Here is a 20,203-nt window from a genome sequence, read left to right on the forward strand (position 1 = left end):
CAGATATAAAGTATTCTTTCCTGGTTAGTTTAGCCTTACATCTAAGGTCTAATTTCTTTTGTCTCTTCATTTTTAGTGTTTGGAACTTAAACAGTTGCCAGCTCTGTGTGAGTTCTGGGTATTCTTCAGAATAAAGCTTCTTGGTATTTCTTTGGCCCCATGGATTTTCATCTTAGGCACTCATGGTTTTTTGTATTCAGTGACAGACACAAGTGGACCCACAGCTAAGGGTTTTTGAGTTCTTTTTCTACATAGATCCCTCTTCTCTGGTACTGAACTTCTAGTTTACTCAGCCTTTCTGACCTCTGATCTTTGTCTCTTCAACTGAGCAAGACGTCCATGCTCAGCTTGAGCTCTCACTCCCCATGCTACCATTCAAAAAATGTTTTCAGGTAGCAAACTGGTAATGATAAGGCTTATCTTGCTCCCCCCCCCGCTGCTGTTTTAGGGTTCTATACTGTGTATTGTTCAAGTACTACAAACAGCTATTTCATATATTTTGTCCTAGATTCTAATTGTTACCACAGGAGAGAAAGTCTGGTTCTAGTTACTTCAAATCTCTTTGGTTTTTACTAGCACCTCTGTGCTGTCAACCCACCAGAATCACTAATCCAGACATCATATCATGAGTTCTAAACTAATGGATCCAGTTTCACACTGGACCTGTGCTTTTCGAACATATTTAGGTCATGGCACACATTGGGCTTCCCTGGTGGCTCAGTGGTAAAGAATCCACCTGCCAAAGCAGGAGATGAGGGTTCTATCCCTGGATCAGAAAGATCTCCTAGAGAAGGAAATAACAACCCACTTCAATATTCTTGCATAGGAAATCCTGTGGAAAGAGGAACCAGGCAGGCTATAGTCCACGGGGTTGCAAAAGAGTCAGACATGACTTAGTAACTAAACAACAACAGCTCTGCACTAAAATGATCATATCTGTGTAACACACTCTGGTAAATGGATAAAACTGATCATGGCTGAGGCAGTAATCCCCAAAGGCTGAGGAAATCAGTACTGGAATTTTTGCACAAGATCTCTGTACATAGATACAGGTACATATGATTTACATGCCCAAAACTAAATTCATTTTTTATGTCTTCCTGGAAACCTGCTCTTCTTCCTTTTTTTGAATGGTGATGAACTGTCTGCTAAGCTCAGTTCTCATAAAGTTTCATAGAACAAGTTGAGTGTGGAAAGATGCAGTTTGGATAAAGCATATATTTTTGGTCTTTTCTGTGGTGCATAGCTTAACTTCCACAACCTTACAGACCTGACATCTCAAGCTGTTAGCACTTGAAGGTGCTATAGTATCCAGTAATAACAGTAATGTAGATTTTGCATTGCAGATTACATCACTGATGCCTCAATATATGTCTTTGTTTATCACTTTACACTGTTGACTTTTAAAAATGTAAGTTTTGTTTTCCTGGCCAATTAACATTGCATTTTATAAGCTAAAGGACACTTCATATATAAAACAATTGACAACATGGCCCAGGATATTTAGTCTCTGAAAAATTATTTACTCTCATAAGTTATTTAGAATTCTATTTCCAGTATCACTACATTCTTCTACCTGATACATAATAAGCTAAAACAAAATGTCATACTACTCATCCCACTGATTCAGTTATAGGGTTCAATAGGACCAAAATGGTTCATTCAAACCACACATGACAGTACAATTCAGTTGGTATAGTGCATCTGTGTACATCAACCTCCAAATAGGAATATCTAAAAAATAGACAAAGAAGTTATGACTATAAATATTTATAAGTGTAAAATAGCGTTAATTTACTTATGTGTGCATAAAACTGGTAAACCTTGATCCCTGGCCCATTATCTAAGTAATTCTAGATCTGATGACGATCCTAATTCATTTATTCATTAATTTTAGCTAACATTTGAGTACCTACAAAGGGCCAAGCATTACACTCAGGGCTATAGCTTAAACACTGAACACCCTACTTGTATATCCTATCTTTGTGTGACTTACATTCTATGGAGAAGACTCAGCTAGCACATAATCTATACTTATGTAAGGAGACTTCCTTTCAAAGCTTCTCTCGTATTATGTCTTCTGGAGGTTCTCATTGGGATACTCAATTTCCCTGCTTCTTTTGACCTATCCTGATCTTTTCCCACACCACTATGAATTGGCTGCCTTGGCTTCATGTAGGCTCACCATAATTTATCTAGGAAGAAAAGCATTCATTTTCTTTTACCAGTATATCTTGTCCTTAATTCTTTTCTTATGTCTCATGCTCTTTTCTAGCTATTTTTAACCCCTAAATCTGTATACTATAGACTACCTTCTATGACATCTATAATATTTAACTGTAGGCGTTCTTCTGTTCTTTACTAGAGCCTTTCATACTTCCTTTACCTGAAAATATGTCTTTTTGGCAAATAAAATATAACAATCAAAAGGGATATATCCACAATTAATAATTATTTTTCAATCAGTTTGTTGGTTGACTAATCACATTTCTCCCCTACCCTAGATTGTTGCATGATACCCTACATGAATAGATCCAATAAACTGTGAGGAATAGAGTCTATACTTGCAGTAGATCCATCAGAAGCTAACTTGGTCACAGAGAAACTAATCTGCTTACCTCCGAGATAGCTTGTACCTCAACTAAGAGTTCTGCTTGTTCACCTTTTTACCAAGTCATAGGCATCTTATCAATGATAATGCCTACTGTTATCATTATAATCTTGATAATCAAAATTATGCTCTTGATAATGCCACATACCTAGTCCACTGTGTTCACTCAGTAACTGTTCCTTCAATGAAGCTCTAAAATCATGCTGTGCTTCAGAGACTAAGTATTTGACAATGATGTGAGTAGATAGAGGGGATGAGGCATAGAGAGTGAAGAAACTGGATATATTAACTGAAGTCTTTGATGAAATTGAACCTGGCTAGGGAAGTTATGATCAACCTAGATAGCATATTGAAAAGCAGAGACATTACTTTGCCAACAAAGGTCCGTCTAGCCAAGGCTATGGTTTTTCTAGTAGTCATGTATGGATGTGAGAGTTGGACAACAAAAAAAGCTGAGCACTGAATAATTGATGCTTTTGAACTGTGGTGTTGGAGAAGACTCTTGAGAGTCCCTTGGGCTGCAAGGAGATCCAACCAATCCATTCTGAAGGAGCTCAGCCCTGGGATTTCTTTGGAAGGAATGATGCTAAAGCTGGAAGTCCATTACTTTGGCTATCTCATGCGAAAAGTTGACTCATTGGAAAAGACTCTGATGCTGGGAGGGATTGGGGGCAGGAGGAGAAGGGGACGACAGAGGATGAGACGGCTGGATGGTATCACTGACTCGATGGATGTGAGTCTGAGTGAACTCCGGGAGTTGGTGATAGACAGGGAGGCCTGGCGTGTTGCGATTCATGGGGTCGCAAAGAGTCGGACACGACTGAGCGACTGAACTGAACTGATGGGACTGCATAACATAATCTTAGTTTTTTCAATAATGAGTTTTAATTGGTGAAAAATCGCTTTACAGTGTTGTGCTGGTTTCTGCCATACAACAGTGTGAAATAGTAATATCAGTTCAGTTCAGTTCAGTTCAGTCTCCCCTCCTGTTGAGCCTGCCTCTTCCCCCATAGCACCACTCTAGGTCATCAAAGAACACCTGGCACTCCCTGTGTTACATAGTAACCTCCCACTATCTATTTTACACATGATCGTGTATATATGTCAATGCTGCTTTCTCACATCTTCCAACCTTAACTTCCCCTGCTTTGTCCACAAGTCCGTTAGAGAATGGTTCATCAGTGCCCTTCTTCTAGACTCCATATGTGTTAATAGATATTTGTTTTTCTCTTTCTGACTTCACTCCGTATAAGAGGCTCTAGGTTCATCCACCTCACTGCAACTGACTCAAATTTGTTCCTTATTATGGCTGAGTAATATTCCATTATCTACCACATTTTCATTATCCATTCATCTGTCCATGGGCATCTAGGTTGCTTTCATATCCTGGCTATTGTAGCTATTGCGGCAATGAACATTGGCATACATATGTCTTTTTGAATTGTGATTTTCTCAGGGTATATGCCCAGTAGTAGGATTGCTGGGGTCATATGATAGATTTGTTGCTAGTTTATTAAGGAATCTCCTTACTGTTATCCATAATGGCTGCATCAATTTACCTTCCCACCAACAGTGCTGAAGAGTTCCCTTTTCTGCACATCCTCTCCAGCATTTATTGTTTGTGAATTTTTTGTTGATGGCCACTCAGATTGGTGTGAAGTGATACCTCATTGTAGTTTTCTTTTGCATTTCTCTAGTAATGAGCAATGTTGAGGATCTTTTCATATATTTATTTGCCATCTGTATGTCCTCTTCAGAGAAATGTCTGTTTATGTCTTAAGCCCATATTTTGTTAGGATTGTTTGTTTTTATGATATTGAGCTGTATGTGCTTCTTATATATTTTGGAAACTAACCAGTTGTTAGTTACTTCATTTGTAATTATTGTTTCCCATTCTGATGGTTGTCTTTCCATCTCATTTATAGATTCCTTTGCTTGTCAAAAACTTTTAAGTTTTAGATCCCATTTTTTTATTTTTGTTTTTATCTCCATTAATCCAGGAGGTGAGTCAGAAGGAATCTTGCTGTCATTTATGTCAAAGAGTATACTGCGTATGTTTTTCACAGAGAGCATTATAGCATCTGGCCTTACATTTCAGTCTTTAATCCATTTTGAGTTTGTTTTCATATATGGTGTTAGGTAGTGTTCTAATTTCATTCTTTCACATGTAACTGTCCAGTATTCCCACTGAAACTTGTTGAAGAGACTGTCTTTTCTCCATTGTATATTCTTGCCTCCTTTGTCAAGAATAAGGTGCCCATAAGTGCATGGCTGCTCTATCTTGTTCCATTCGTCTCTATTGCTGTTTTTGGGTCAATACCATTCTGTTGTGATGACTGTAACTTTGTAGTATAGTCTGAAGTCAGGGAAATTGATTCTTCCAGCTCTGATTTTCTTTCTCAAGATTGCTTTGGCTATTTGGGATCTTTTTTGTTTCCATACAAATTATAGATTTTTTTGTAGTTCTGTGAAAAATACTATTGTTTATTTGATAGTAATTGCATTGAATCTGTATATTCATTTGATTAGTATCGTCATTTTCACAATGTTGATTTTTCCAGTTCAAGAATATGGTATATCTCTCTATCTGTTTGAGTCATCATTGATTTCTTTTGTTAGTGTCTTTTAGTTTTCTGCATACAGGTCCTTTGTCTCTTAAGGGAGGTTTAGTCATATGTATTTTATTCATTTTGTTACAGTAGTGAATGGGACTGTTTCCTTAATTTCTGTTTCTGAGTTTTCATTGTTAGTGTATAGGAATGCAAGGGATTTTTGTGTATTAATTTTATATCCTGCAACTTTACTAAATTCATTGAAAAAGTCTAGGGATTTTTGATGGCAGTTATAGAGTATTCTATCTATAGTATCATGTCATCTGCAACAGTAGAGTTTTACTTCTTTTCTAATCTGGATTCCTTTTATTTATAGTTCTTCTCTGATTGCTGTGTCTAGGACTTCTAAAACTATGTTTAGTAATAGCGACCAGAGTGGGTACCGTTGTCTTGTTCCTGATCTTAGAGGAAATGCTTTCAATTTTTCACCACTGAGAATAATATTTGCTGTGGGTTGGTCATATATGGCTTTTATTGTGTTGAGGTAGGCTCCTTCTGTGACATATTTCTGGAGATTTTTTTTTATCATCAATGTGTGTTGAATTTTGTTGATTGCTTCCTGTGCATTTATTGAGAGAAGCATAGTTTCTTTTTTCTTTCAATTTTTTAATATGGCATAACACATTGATTGATTTGCATATATTGAAGAATCTTTTCATCCCTGAGATAAATCCCACTTCTTTTAATATATTGTTGGATTCTGTTTGCTAGAACTTTTTGAGGATTTTTACATCTATGTTCATCAATGATACTGGCTTGTAATTTTCTTTTTTTCTGATATATTTGTCTACTTTTGGTATCAGGGTGATAGTGGCCTCGCAGAATGAATTTGGGGGATTTCCTCCCTCTGAAATTTTTTGGAAGAGTATAAGCAAGATAGATGTTAGCTTTTCTCTAAACATTTGATAGAATTTGCATGTGAGGCCATCTGGCTTTTGTTTGCTGGAAAAATTTTTTACCACAGTTTCAATTTCAGTGCTTATGATTGGTCTGTTCATATTTTCTAATTTTTCCTGGTTCAGTCTTGGAAGGTTATACTTTTCTAAGAAAATGTACATTTTATCCAAGTTTTCCATTTTATTTCATGTAGTTGCTCATTGCATGTAGTCTGTTATAACCCTTTGTATTTCTGCCTGTCTGTTGTAACTTCTCCTTTTAAATTTTAAATTTTAATGATTAGAGTCATCTCCTTTTTTCCTGATATGTCTAGTTAATGGTTTTTCATTTTTTTTATCTTCTCAAAGAACCAGTTTTTAGTTTTATTGATCTTTTCGGTTGATTCCTTAATTTCTCTTTCATTTATTCCTGCTCTGATCTTTATTATTTCTTTCTTTCTACTAAGTTTGGGATTTTTTTTCTTTTTCCCATTGCTTTAGGTATAAGTTTAGGTTGTTAATTTGAAGTTTTTCTTGTGTTCTGATCTGGCTTGTATTGCTCTAAACTTACCTGTTAACACTGCTTTTACTAGTTGTCATGTTTCCATTGTCATTTGTTTCTAGGTATTTTTAAAAATTTCCTCTTTGATTTCTTCAGTGACCTCTTGGCTATTTAAAATCATATTGTTTAGCCTCTATGTTTTTGTGTTTTTTATGGTTATTTGTTGAGTCCAGCTCAACAGCACAGGTTCCTGAAAGCGCAGCACAGCAAAAGAATGAGAAACAGTCAAGAAAGTTACAGCAGGAATAAGGGGACCAAAACCACCACGAGGTGAAGGTGCCCAAACTATCTCAAGTCTGCTTTATGATACTTTTTGAGACTTGCTTGTACATGTTTGGGTTTCCCTGGTGGCTCAGATGGTAAAGTGTCTGCCTGCAATGCAGGAGACCTGGGTTCGATTCCTGGGTCAGGAAGATTCCCTGGAGAAGGAAATGGCAATCCTCTCTAGCACTCTTGCCTGGAAAATCCCATGGATGGAGGAGCCTGACAGGCTACAGTCCATGGGGTCGCAAAGAGTCGGACATGAGCATAGCAGGCCAGGTGGCCTTCAATGATAATCCTGTGCTGTTAACGTTTAACACTTTTGTATCCCTGTTTTTCTGCCTCATGGACAAAGACCCAGTTAATCTTTATTTACCTCCCAGGTGCCAAAGATAGGAACAGTCTGTTGATGGCTTTTCATCCCCAGGCATTGGAGAAGGAAATGGCACCCCACTCCAGTACTCTTGCCTGGAAAATCCCATGGACGGAGGAGCCTGATAGGCTGCAGTCCATGGGGTCACTAAGAGTTAGACACCACTGAGTGACTTCACTTTCACTTTCATGCATTAGAAAAGGAAATGGCAACCCACTCCAGTATTCTTGCCTGGAGAATCCCAGGGACAGGGGAGCCTGGTGGGCTGCCATCTGTGGGGTCGCACAGAGTTGGACATGACTGAAGCGACGCAGCAGCAGCAGCAGCAGCAGCAGCAGCGCCCCCAGGCATACATCCTGCTTTCAAGATGTTTTTTTGTTCCTTCTTGGATTCCTTTGGGAGTCACATACCAGAGTCCTGTCCTCTCAGCAAGATTGTTTAATTCTTTTGCCAGGCCTTTTAGTAGGCCTTTCTCCTACAGTTATTTTTCTGTAATTAATATGTAATGTTATAGCATTATGTCAAAAAATTCTTGATACAAATTTGAATTTTGTTAAATTTACCAAGGCTTGATTTGCGACCCATGATGTGATCTATCCTGGTGAATGTTACAGGTACACTTGAGAAAAAAGTATATTCTGCTGTTTTTGGTTTGAATATCCTGTAGTCATCAATTAGGTCTATCTCGTCCAATGTGTCTTTTAAGTCTTGTATTTCCTTGTTAATTTTCTGTCTGGATGATCTATCCATTTAGGGTGTTAATGTTTCCACTATCATTGTGACCCCTATGATTCGAATGTTGGTGTGCTTAATGTTGTCCTAGAGGTCTCTGAAAGTCTCCTCAATTGTTTTAGTAATTTTTTCTTTATTCTGCTCTGCTTCAGTTATTTCCATCATTGTATCTTGCATCTCACTTATCTGTTCTTCTGCCTCAGTTATTCCACTGTTCCTTCCTCCTTGCATATTTTTTTAAAATTTCAGTTATGTTGTTGATTGTCATCTATTTCTTCTAGGTCCTTGTTAAATATTTCTTGTGTCTTCTCAATCCATGGCCCCATTTGATTTATCTGTGCCTTCATTTCATTTCCACAGTTTACTGTCATTACACTGAATACTTTTTCAGGCAGACTGCCTATTTCTTCTTCATTTGTTTGGTCTGGTGGGTTTTTACCATTCTCCTTCCTCAGTTGCATGTTTTATGTCTTTTCATTTTGTTTCATTTACTATGTTTGATGTCTCCTTTACACAAGCTGCCACATCATAGTTCATGGTTTCTGCCTCCAGTGCTGTGGTTTTTGCAGTGCCTTGTGAAGTTTTCCTGGTGAGGGGGACTGGTGCCTATGTTTTGATGGGTGCAGCTGGATCTTGTCTTTCTGAATGTCAGTGTCATGCCCAGTGATGCATTATTGGGTGTCTGTGAGCTTGGTATGACTTTGGGTAGCCTGTCTGCTAATGGGTATGGTTGTGTTCCTACTTTGTTAGTTGTTCAATATGAGTCATCTGCCTACTCAGTGAAAGTGAAAGTCACTCAGTCATGTCTGACTTTTTGTGACGACATGGACTATAGAGTCCATGGAATTCTCCAGGCCTAAATAGTGGAGTGGGTAGCCTTTCCCTTCTCCAGGGGATATTTCCAACCCAGGGATCAAATGCAGGTCTCCCGCATTGCAGGAAGATTCTTTACCAGCTGAGCCACAGGGGAAGCCCAAGAATACTTGAGTGGGTAGCCCATCCCTTCTCTAGCAGATCTTTCCAACCCAGAAATCGAACTGGGGTCTCTTGCATTGCAGGTGGATTCTTTACCAACTGAGCTATCAGGGAAGCCCTGCCTACTCAGAAAGTCCCCTTGTATTTCTAGGAAGGTCTGTGGACAATGTGGGGTCAACTCCTACTCAGATCTGGCCTTATTCTAGGTTGTTCTTTCTTTCAAGGTCCACAGTTGCCTCCAAAGTCCACAGTCTCAAGGTAATTGTGGGAATTTAATCTGCTGCACCTGCTGCTGCAGGAATGAATTCCCTTCCTCCTCTTTGGTCACACAGCCCCTGGTACTCTGCTTTTGTTTTGGCCCCACCTTTGCTTGTAGGCCACGCCTCCCACCCCTACCCCCGAATCTGTTCCTTGCCCATACAAGAGGTGGCAAAAGCTGTGGCTTATCAGGGTTCACTTTCTCAGTCAGGCTGGGGAGAAGTGGTATGACAGTTTAGGGAGTGCCTGCAGCAGTATAGACCTGCCAGAAATTGCTAGTCTGAGGTGGGTTGTGCACTCTCTCAGAGGCACTGGTTCTGGTCATAGGTCCCTTGGATGAGCCAAGCTACATAGTCTCCCAAGATGTTGTGGGTAGTGAAATGTGCCTGCTCACAGCTTGGCAGTCAGTGCAGCAACAATCATGCCCACCTCTGGAGTCACAGCCCTGTCTTTTCCCCTACCTCTGGCACTCATGCCAGCTTTGGCAGCAGCAGGTCCATATATCCACCTCTGGGGTCATAGACCACAGCCAGCTCATCCCACCTATGGCACTTTCGAAGGTGGGTACCTGCCATCTGTGAGTACATGGAGTTAGAGGGTCCCTGCAACAGTGATCTTGTCTCTCTGGTGGGCCTGGCATTTTCCCTAGACTCCCTTGGCTGTGTTGTACTAAGCCCCTCAGAGTATCTTCACAGAATTCACCTCTGGTCCTCTCCCTGGGGTTCGACCCCTGGTTCCTGAGCCTTCATAGCAGACTGCATTTACCACAGTGGGTATGCAAACCACTTCTTGGCTGGGAGGTGATGGTCAACAGTGATCACTGTGGTGAATTCTCCATTTTGCCTTCCAAGTATCTACTGTGTCATTCCCCAAAGCTCCCCGCTTCCCCACCTGTAAGGGGGTTTCCAAGTATGCAGAAGCTTTTCCTCCTTCACAGCTCCCTCTTTGAGATGCAGGACCTGTCTGGTTTCTTCTCTCTCTCTCTCTTTTTTTTTCCCTCAGTGCTATTTCCCTACTGCTTTATGTGGAGATTAGCTTGTCTTTTTGAAGCCTGAAGTCTTCTGCCAGCATTCAAAAGATGATCTGTAGGAGCTTTTTCACATGCAGCTGTATTTTTGATGCATTTGTGGGGAGATGATCTTCATGTCTTACTCCTCTGCCATCTTCAACCCTTCCTCTTGACATTATTTCTTGATGCATGTCTCTCCCAGGATATAGATATATATATTTTATCAGAAGCAGGAACCATTCCAGATATGGCTTGGAGTGCTGTGCTCAGTTGCTCAGTCGTGTCTGACTCTTTGGGGCCCCATGGCTATAGTCTGCCAGGCTCCTCTGCCTATGGAATTTTCCAGGCAAGAATACTGGAGTGGGGTGTCATTTCCTATTCCAGGAGCTCTCCCCAACCCAGGGATCAAACCTGTGTCTCTTGTGACTCCTGCATAGGCAGGCAGATTCTTTATCACTAGCACCACCTGGGAAGCTTGTACTTAATACTATTGTACAAGTTCCTACCCTGTATACTTTCACAAAGCTGCTATGAATCACTACAGATAGCATCAAGTTATTTGAACTGACATGTAATTAATATTTGAGAATAACAGAATTAGCAAGTCATTAGGTTGTTCTTGTTTTTTTTTTTTTTTTTTCTGTATGGGGCCTAGAATTTTCAAAGATGCCTAAATTCCAATTAGATGCAATTCTTCATTTAAACTATATAGAGGATAATGGACAAATGGAAATTGCAGCTATTGTCTCTGTTTGAGGGCATCTTTTATTTGTTCTTCCTATTTGCTGGCTAGATGATCACGTCCAGTTTTCCTGTTGGCTCTTCTTACCTAGGTAGTTAGTTCAGTTGTAATATTTCTCCCTATTCCAGTCATATTTTTTATTCATTCCATTTTTAGACATGTTGTGGTCTCCTTCTAGTGGAAAAACTGTGGTCTCAGACAAAAGGGAAAGAAACCAATGCAATATAAATCAGACTGTTTGGTCATTTGGTCATTCATGCTTCCACATTTGTCCACCATGTGAATTCTTGTTCATCATCAGATTTCTCTTGATATTGTATCCTTTGAAGCCAAATCTCATCTTACCAAAAGAGTTAATCACTTCCTTTTCTCTATCAGTTTTACACTTTGCACTGTTTCTATTATTGTGTATTTCTTGCTGTGACATAATTACATCTGAGTTTATCTGACCTGCGTGAGTGCGCAGGAAGAGTGACTATTTCTTAACCTTGAGGAAAAAAGACTAGTCTTGAGGAAGAGGGACTATTTCTTAATCTTGGTTGAGAATCATGTGTACATACGTCTCCAAAATTTCTAGACTTTTAATTTAGTGGAATATGACTACAGGTCTTTAATCAACTCCATTTCCCTCTGAAATTCCTGGAAATGTCTAAAATTTGGGACACTTCTACCACCAAATTACCTGAATAATATTTAGATATAATATATCAGCAGTAGAGATGACAAAGCTTCTTAGCAGTTCCTCTTGTTTCAATATCAACTTCAGTTCTTCTAAGGACCCTTTAGAATAGTCTGCTTTCCATTGCATAGTCCCAGTTAGGTGCTTGTATCTGTGTTTAGTTTTTGTACATAAAATGCTTGTGACACCTAAAATTCCAGAAAGTCCAGAGAAGATCCTGCTCTTTCTCTTCTCCCAATGAACCTCTCCTTTTCCTCTTCCCCCTCTCCCTTCTTTCTTTTTTTCTTCTCCATACCCAGCTTCTCTTTCTTTTATCCTTTTCATATGTGATTCCTTCTATCTTAGGATGCCTTTATTCCCAAAGCACTCAGTTACCCCCAGACCTTTTATTTCCCTAAACATATTCAGGATAGGACCCTCTCAGTGGATATTGGTTGTTGCACACATGTAGGCTCCCCAGTGGAGAAACCTCTACTTTAGGAAAAGAAACCACAGCCCTTCTTATTAAGTTCATCCTAAGATTTTATCAAACTGTAATTGTTTGCATACCTCTAATCTGTTTTTTACTCTTGAGCCTAAGGTGCAACAACTACCCTATATCTGTGTGCATTTGCCAGTGTTCTGGGAGATCAGCCTGCTCTTAAGCCCACCTGCTCAGCTAAATAACTGCCTTCTACAGAGACTAATTACCTGCTAATGTGTCTAGTCATCCAGCCACTGGTCAAGGTACTAGACATAGGATTTGTGTACCCCATGGACTGAAATTCAGATTTGACATATGAGTGGAAAATAATCCTAAGATAAGGATGACGTATATATATGCCCAATAAAATTCCAATTTCAGATCAACAGATCAGGGACATACTTATATTAAAAAAAAATAACCATTGTTTACATGAAATTCAAATTGAACTAGGCAACCTGTATTTTATTTACCAATCTCAGTCTGGGGCTTTGTTTGCAAGACCTTGTCAGTCATATTAAGAATTTTATTCCAGAATCTAATGACCCATAAGTAAGTAAGTAAGTGTTAGTCGCTCAGTCGTGCCTGACTCTTTACGACCCCATGGACTGCAGCCCACCAGGCTCCTCTGTCTGTGATAGTTTCCAGGCAAGGATACTGGAGTGGGTTGCCATTTCCTTTTCCAGGGGATCTTCCCAACCCAGGAATCAAACTCGGGTCTCCTGCACTGCTGGCAGATTCCTTACCAACTGAGCTACAATGACCCATATGTATGTATAATAATTTTCCATTGAAACATAAAATGTCTCTGTAGAGTCCTCCCCTTTTTAGATTCTTGTTTAGAAAATTTTAAGGTTGTTAAATTTTTATTATTTACATAAGCACAGCAAGAATTTTGATTGACTATATAGGCCTTTTAAAATTTGCTTTGCTGGAACTTTCTGTAAAGAATCTCAGATTATGTAGATATCATTTTCCTAGTGCCATTTATTGAAGACTGCCTTTCCCCATTGAACGGTCTTGATACCCTTGTCAAAAATCATTTCACCACATGTGGGAGGATTTATTTTGGGGAGGATTTTTTTTCTCTATTCTTTTCCTTTAGTTGTCTTTATTCAGTACACTGTTTTTTCCCCATAGTTATTTTTTCACTTGTGATGAGAGCTTCTAAGATCTACTCTCTTAGTACCACACTTTGATTACGGTAGCATTGTGAAAGACAAGTGCACCAGACAATTAAGAAAATAGTTTTATTCAGTCTTTTGCAATAGCCAGAACCTTTATTAATAATGAGCATCTCAAATACCTATCATAGAAAAGGAAGGAAATTTGGGGTTTGTAGAAGTATTATTTTATGTTATTATGCAGTATTACTCAACCATAAAGAAAGATTGCATTTGAGTCAGTTCTAGTGAGTTAGCTGAACCTAGCACCTATTTTCAGAGAAGGCAGTGGCAACCACTCCAGTACTCTTGCCTGGAAAATCCCATGGATGGAGGAGCCTGGTGGGCTGCAGTCCATAGGGTTGCAGACAATCGGACACGACTGAAGTGATTAAGCAGCAGCAGTACCTATTTTACAGCATGAAGTAAATCAGAAAAATAAATATAGTGCATTAACTCATATATATGGAATCTAGAAAAATGACATGGATGAACCTATTTACAGGGAAGGAATGGAGACGCAGATATAGAGAACAGACTTGTGGACACAGTCGAGGAAGGAAAGGGTGGGATGAGTGATTAAAGTAGCATCACATGTATACACTACCAAGTGTAAAACTGAGAGCTGTCTGAGATATATGTCTGGAGTTGCTGCTGTGTATGCCACTTGGGATGCTTTAATTTCAACACCTAGAAATCTTCTCAACTAGTTGTCCTACTGCTAAATCACAATAGATGGTTCAGCTGGTCCTTAATGAACAAAAAGGTGACCATATGGGAAATGGACTTATATTGTTCAAAGGAGAAATAATGCCTATTGTATTGTATAATAGATAAGCAAGGGAGTCAGCATGAATTTTATGTAGGTCATGTGGAAGGACAGAGATGTGTCATATTCAAGGGCAAGGTGGTCCTTTGAAGTTTGTTGTTCTGGATACAAAAATAATGAGGGTGATTTCTTAATTATCCCTGTTTCCTTGGAACATAGGGTTCAGGTAAAGTTCAACATTGTCACTATACTTAAGTTGACCTTTTTTCTTTGTCAGAATTTGAATTAAAATATTAATACTATCCTGGATTTTGAACAGATAATGATTCACTTTTTAAAGATATTTATTTAGGTGTTTGAATAGGAAAAAAGCTTGCTTTGGCTTAAATAGTTACATTCCTTTTTAAATCATGCTATAATTTGTTTTTTCCAACTAAATACATTAAACATACAACCAATTATGTACTTAAGTAACTCTGCTTGCCTTGCAAGATAATATTTTGTGTGTGACTCAGAAGACAGTTTGATTTGTTTAATGTGCTTAGATGACATAATTATTAGGTTTACAGTATAAAGTTTGTTCCAAAACCTGTATCTCCATTTTGATTGCTGAGATAATCTCACAAATAATGATGTGTGAAAGTAAAAGTCACGCAATTGTGTCCGACTCTTTGTGACCCCATGGACTGTACAGTCCATAAAATTTTCTAGGCCAGAATACTGGAGTAGGTACCCTCTTCCTTCACCAGGGAATCTTCCCAACCCAGGGATCAAACCCAGGTCTCCCACATTGCAGGCAGATTCTTTACCAGCTGAGCCACAAAGGAAGCTCAGGAATACTGGAGTGGGTGGCCTATCCCTTCCCCAGTGGATCTTCCTGACTCAGGAATCAAACCGAGGTCTCCTGCATTGCAGGTGGATTCTTTACCAACTGAGCTATCACCCTGTCATTTAAATTATTCTTGGGTTTTTCCTTATGTGTTATGATTACTTTTGGACTTACTCTAAAAATAGAACTTTAATATTTGGAATGAGAAAAAATAAAAACCAGTCTTGTTTGGAATGATTCATCTAAAATCCAAAGAGCTATAAAACACCCATAATTATGTGAAAAAATTAGAAATTTTGAATTTTTTAATAGTTTCTTGGGTTTTAGATGAATTCCTAAAAAGTCTGGTTTTGACTTTTTCTACTCTCAAATGTTAAAGTTCTATTTTTAGAGTTAGTCCAAAAGTAATCTTCATAACACATAAGGAAAAGTCCAAAAATAATTTAAATGACAGGGCTATAACAAAAGAATATGACTGCATAGTTAGGAAGTGTGCCTTTAATAGGAAGAAAAGAGCCACTTCTGATAGTAAAAAAAGTCCAAGAACAATTTAAATGACAGGGCTACAAAAAAAGAATATAGCTGCATAGTTAGAAAATGTGTCTTTAATAGGAAAAAAAAAAAGCCACTTCTGATAGTAAGAACATTTTTTCAGTGTTTCAAGGATAGGCTTTTGGCTTTTATTTACCCTTTTTATTTTATTTTATTTACTTTACTATCTGTTTTATTGGGGTGAGGTGCACCACAAAGATGATGTAAAGAAGAAAAAAAGGACAAAGTCCAAGAAACAAAAATAAAAACAGAAACCTACCCAATAAATGTCACATGGCAAAGATGCTTGCTCCTTAGAAGAAAAGCTATGACAAACCTAGACAGAGTACTACTAAAAAGCAGGGACATCATTTTTCAGACAAAGGTCCGTATAGGCAAAGCTATGGTTTTTAAAATTGAGGTATAATTATTCTCAGATGTTTAAGCATCTGTCTACAATGTGGGAGACCTGGGTTCAGTCCCTGAGTTAGGAAGATCCCCTGGAGAAGGAAATGGGAATCCACTCCATTACTATTGCCTGGAAAATCCCATGGACTGAGAAGTTTGGTAGGCTATAGTCCATGGGGTCACAAAGAGTTGGACATGACTGAACGACTTCACTTCACTATTGGACAGATCTTAAATATATATTTAAGGGTTATACATGGATCTTAAATGTATATTTTTAATAGATACTTTAAACTTTATATTGGAATATAGCCGATTAATCATGTTGTGACAGGTGACCAGCAAAGGGACTCAGTCATACATGAACATGTATACGTTCTCCCCAACCTCCCCTGCCATCCAAGCTGCCATATAATATTCAGCAGTTCCCTATGCTATACAATGTCTCAGACGGTAAAGTGTCTGTCTACAAGGCGGGAGACCTGGGTTTGATCCCTGGGTCGGGAAGATTCTCTGGAGAAGGAAATGGCAACCCCCTCCAGTACTCTTGCCTAGAAAATCCCATGGACCGAGGAGCCTGGTATCCATGGGGTCACAAAGAGTGGGACATGACTGAGTGACTTCACTATGCTATACAGTAGGACTTTGTTGGATATTCATTTTGCTTTACAATATTATGTTGGTTTCTGCCATATAACAACACAAATCAGCCCTAATTAAACATATATCACCTCCCCCTTGAGCCTCCATCCCCTGCCCCTATCCCACTCCTCTAGGTTATCACAGTGCACCAGGCTAGACTCCCTGTGTCATATAGCAGCTTTTCACCAGGTGTCTATTATACACATGGTGGTGTATATATGTTGATGCTACATTCTCTATTTTTCCCACTCTTTCCTTCCCTCACTGTGTCTATAAATCCATTCTTTATGTTGTTTTTCTAGACTCCATATATATGCATTAATATACTATATTTGTTTTTCTCTTTCTAACTTACTTCACCTGTTAAATAGGTGCTAGGTTCATCCAACTCACTAGAACTGACTCAATGTGTTCTTTTATATGGTTGAGTAATATTTCATTGTGTATATGCACTTCATCTTTATTCATCTGTCAATGGACATCTAGGTTGTTTCCATGTCCTAAATTTTGTAAATAGTGCTGCTATGAACATTGGGGTGTATGTCTTTTTCAGTTACGGTTTTCTCAGGGTATGCCCAGCAGTGGAATTGCTGAGTCATGTGGTAGTTTTATTCCTAGGTTTTTGAGAAATCTCCTTACTGTGGTCCATAGAAGCTACACCAATTTATGTTCCTACCAACAGTACAATAGGGTACCCTTTTTTCGACATCCTCTCCACCATTTATTGTTTGTATATTTTTTGATGATGGCCATTCTGACTGGTGTGAGGTGATACCTCATTGTAGTTTTTATTTCCATTCTCTAATAATTAGTGATGTTGAAGGCAATGGCAACCCACTCCAGTACTCTTGCCTGGAAAAATCCCATGGACTGAGGAGCCTGATAGGCTGCAGTCCATGGGATTGCTATGAGTCAGACATGACTGAGCGATTTCACTTTAACTTTTCACTTTCCTGCATTGGAGAAGGAAATGGCAACCCACTCCAGTGTTCTTGCCAGGAGAATCCCAGGGACTGGGAAGCCTGGTGGGCTGCTGTCTATGGGGTCGCACAGAGTTGGGCACGACTGAAGCGACTCAGCAGCAGCAGCAGAACATCTTTTAATGTGTTTATTGTGCATCTGAATGTCTCCTTTGGAAAAGTCTCCTTAGGTCTTCTGTACATTTTTTTATTGGGCTATTTGTTTTTCTGATATTGAGCTCTATGAGCTGTTTATTCACTTTGGAGATTAATCCTTTTTTAAGTTGTTTCATTTGCAATTATTTTCTCCCATTCTGAGGGTTGTCTTTTAATCTTATTTATGGTTTCCTTTGCTATGCAAAAGCTTTTAAATTTGATTACATCTGATTTGTTTAGTTTTGTTTTTATTTCCATTACTCTAGGAGGTGGGTCAAAGAGGATCTTGCTTTCATTTATGTCAGAGTCTACTACCTATGTTTTCCTTTAAGAGGTTTATACTTTCTGGCCTTATATTTAAGTCTTTTGTCCATTTTGAGTTTGTTTTTGTGTATGGTGTTAGGAAGTGTTCAACTTTGGTCCTTTTACATGTACTTGTCCAGTTTTCCCAGTGTCACTTATTGAAGAGGCTTTTCTCCATTGTGTATTCTTACCTCCTTTGTCAAAGGTAAGGTGCCAATAGGTGTATGGGTTTGTCTCTGGGCGTTTTATCTTGTCCAGTTGGTCTATATTTCTGTTTTTGTGCCAGTACCATACTGCCTTGAGGGATTTGGCTTTGTACTTTAGTCTGAAATCAAGAAGGTTGATTACTCCAGCTCTGTTTTTCTTTGTCAAGATTCCTTTGGCTATTTAGGATCTCTTGTTTTCCCATATAGATTGTCAAATGTTTAGTTCTAGTTCTATGTAAAATACCATTGGTAGTTTGTTAGGGATTACACTGAATCTGTTTGTTGCTTTGGGTAGTATAGTAATTTTCACAAGACTGATTCTACAATTGAAGAACATGGTATATCTTTCCATCTGTTTGTGTCATCTTAGATTTCTTACATCATTGTCTTATAGTTTTCTGCATACAGGTCCTTTGTCTCTTTCAGTTCAGGTCAGTCGCTCATTCGTGTCTGACTCTTTGCAACCCCGTGAATTGCAACACACCAGGCCTCCCTGTTCATCACCAACTCCCGGAGTTCACCCAAACTCATGTTCTTCGAGTCAGTGATGCCGTCCAGCCATCTCATCCTCTGTCGACTCCTTCTCCTCCTGCCCCCAATCCCTCCCAGCATCATGGTCTTTTCCAATGAGTCAACACTTTGCATGAGGTGGCCAAAGTATTAGAGTTTCAGCTTTAGCATCAGTCCTTCCAATGAACACCCAGGACTGATCTCCTTTAGAATGGACTGGTTGGATCTCCTTGCAGTCCAAGGGACTCTCAAGAGTCTTCTCCAACACCACAGTTCAGAAGCATCCATTCTTCGGCACTCAGCTTTCTTCACAGTCCAACTCTCACATCCATACATGACCACTGGGAAAACCATAGCCTTGACTAGATGGACCTTTGCTGGCAAAGTAATGTCTCTGCTTTTGAATATGCTATTTAGGTTGGTCATAACTTTCCTTCCAAGGAGTAATCGTCTTTTAATGTCATGGCTATAATCACCATCTTGCAGTGATTTTGGAGCCCAAAAAGATAAATTCTGACACTGTTTCCACTATTTCCCCATCTATTTGCCATGACCTTAGTTTTTTGAATATTGAGCTTTAGGCCAACATTTTCACTCTCCTCTTTCACGTTCATTCTGTCATAAGGGTGGTGTCATCTGCATATCTGAGGTTATTGATATTTCTGTCAGCAATCTTGAATCCAACTTGTGCTTCCTCCAGCCCAGGTTTTCTCATGATGTACTCTGCATATAAGTTAAATAAGCAGGGTGACAATATACAGCTTTGACATACTCTTTTTCCTTTTTGGAACCAGTCTGTTGTTCGATGTCCAGTTCTAACTGTTGCTTCCTGACCTGCATATAGGTTTCTCAAGAGGCAGGTCAGGTGGTCTGGTATTCCCATCTCTTTCAGAATTTTCCACAGTTTATTGTGATCCACACAGTCAAAGGCTTTGGCATAGTCAATAAAGCAGTAATAGATGTTTTTCTGGAACTCTCTTGCTTTTTCCATGATCCAGCAGATGTTGGCTATTTGATCTCTTGTTCCTCTGCCTTTTCTATAACCAGCTTGAACATCAGGGAGTTCACGGTTCATGTATTGCTGAAGCCTGGCTTGGAGAATTTTGAGTATTACTTTACTAGTGCATGAGATGAGTGCAATTGTGTGGTAGTTTGAGCATTCTTTGGCATTACCTTTCTTTGGGATTGGAATGAAAACTGACCTTTTCCAGTCCTGTGGCCACTGCTGAGTTTTCCAACTTTGCTGGCATATTGAGTGCAGCACTTTCACAGCATCATCTTTCAGGATTTGAAATAGCTCCACTGAAATTCTGTCACCTCCACTAGCTTTATTCATAGTGATGCTTTCTAAGGTCCATTTGACTTCACATTCCAAGATGTCTGGCTCTAGGTGAGTGATCACACCATCATGATTATCTTGGTCATGCAGATCTTTTTTGTACAGTTCTTCTGTGTATTCTTGCCACCTCTTTTTAATATCTTCTGCTTCTGTTAGGTCCATACCATTTCTGCCTTTATTGAGCCCATTTTTGCATGAAATGTTCCCTTGGTATCTCTAATTTTCTTGAAGAGATC

General features: G+C 39.0%; 1 protein-coding gene across 1 annotated transcript in view; it reads left to right on the forward strand.

The window, feature by feature from the left end:
* Positions 1-20,203, forward strand: part of OPHN1 (oligophrenin 1) — a 578,606-nt gene that overhangs the window by 340,240 nt on the left and 218,163 nt on the right. Inside the window, exon 16 of the mRNA XM_018043623.1 lies at positions 77-143. Within this exon, the coding sequence (XP_017899112.1) occupies positions 77-143 (67 nt within the window). The remainder of the gene's footprint in view (positions 1-76; positions 144-20,203) is intronic.

The sequence above is a fragment of the Capra hircus genome (genome assembly GCF_001704415.2).
Source record: "Capra hircus breed San Clemente chromosome X unlocalized genomic scaffold, ASM170441v1, whole genome shotgun sequence".
Taxonomy (NCBI): Eukaryota; Metazoa; Chordata; class Mammalia; order Artiodactyla; family Bovidae; genus Capra; species Capra hircus.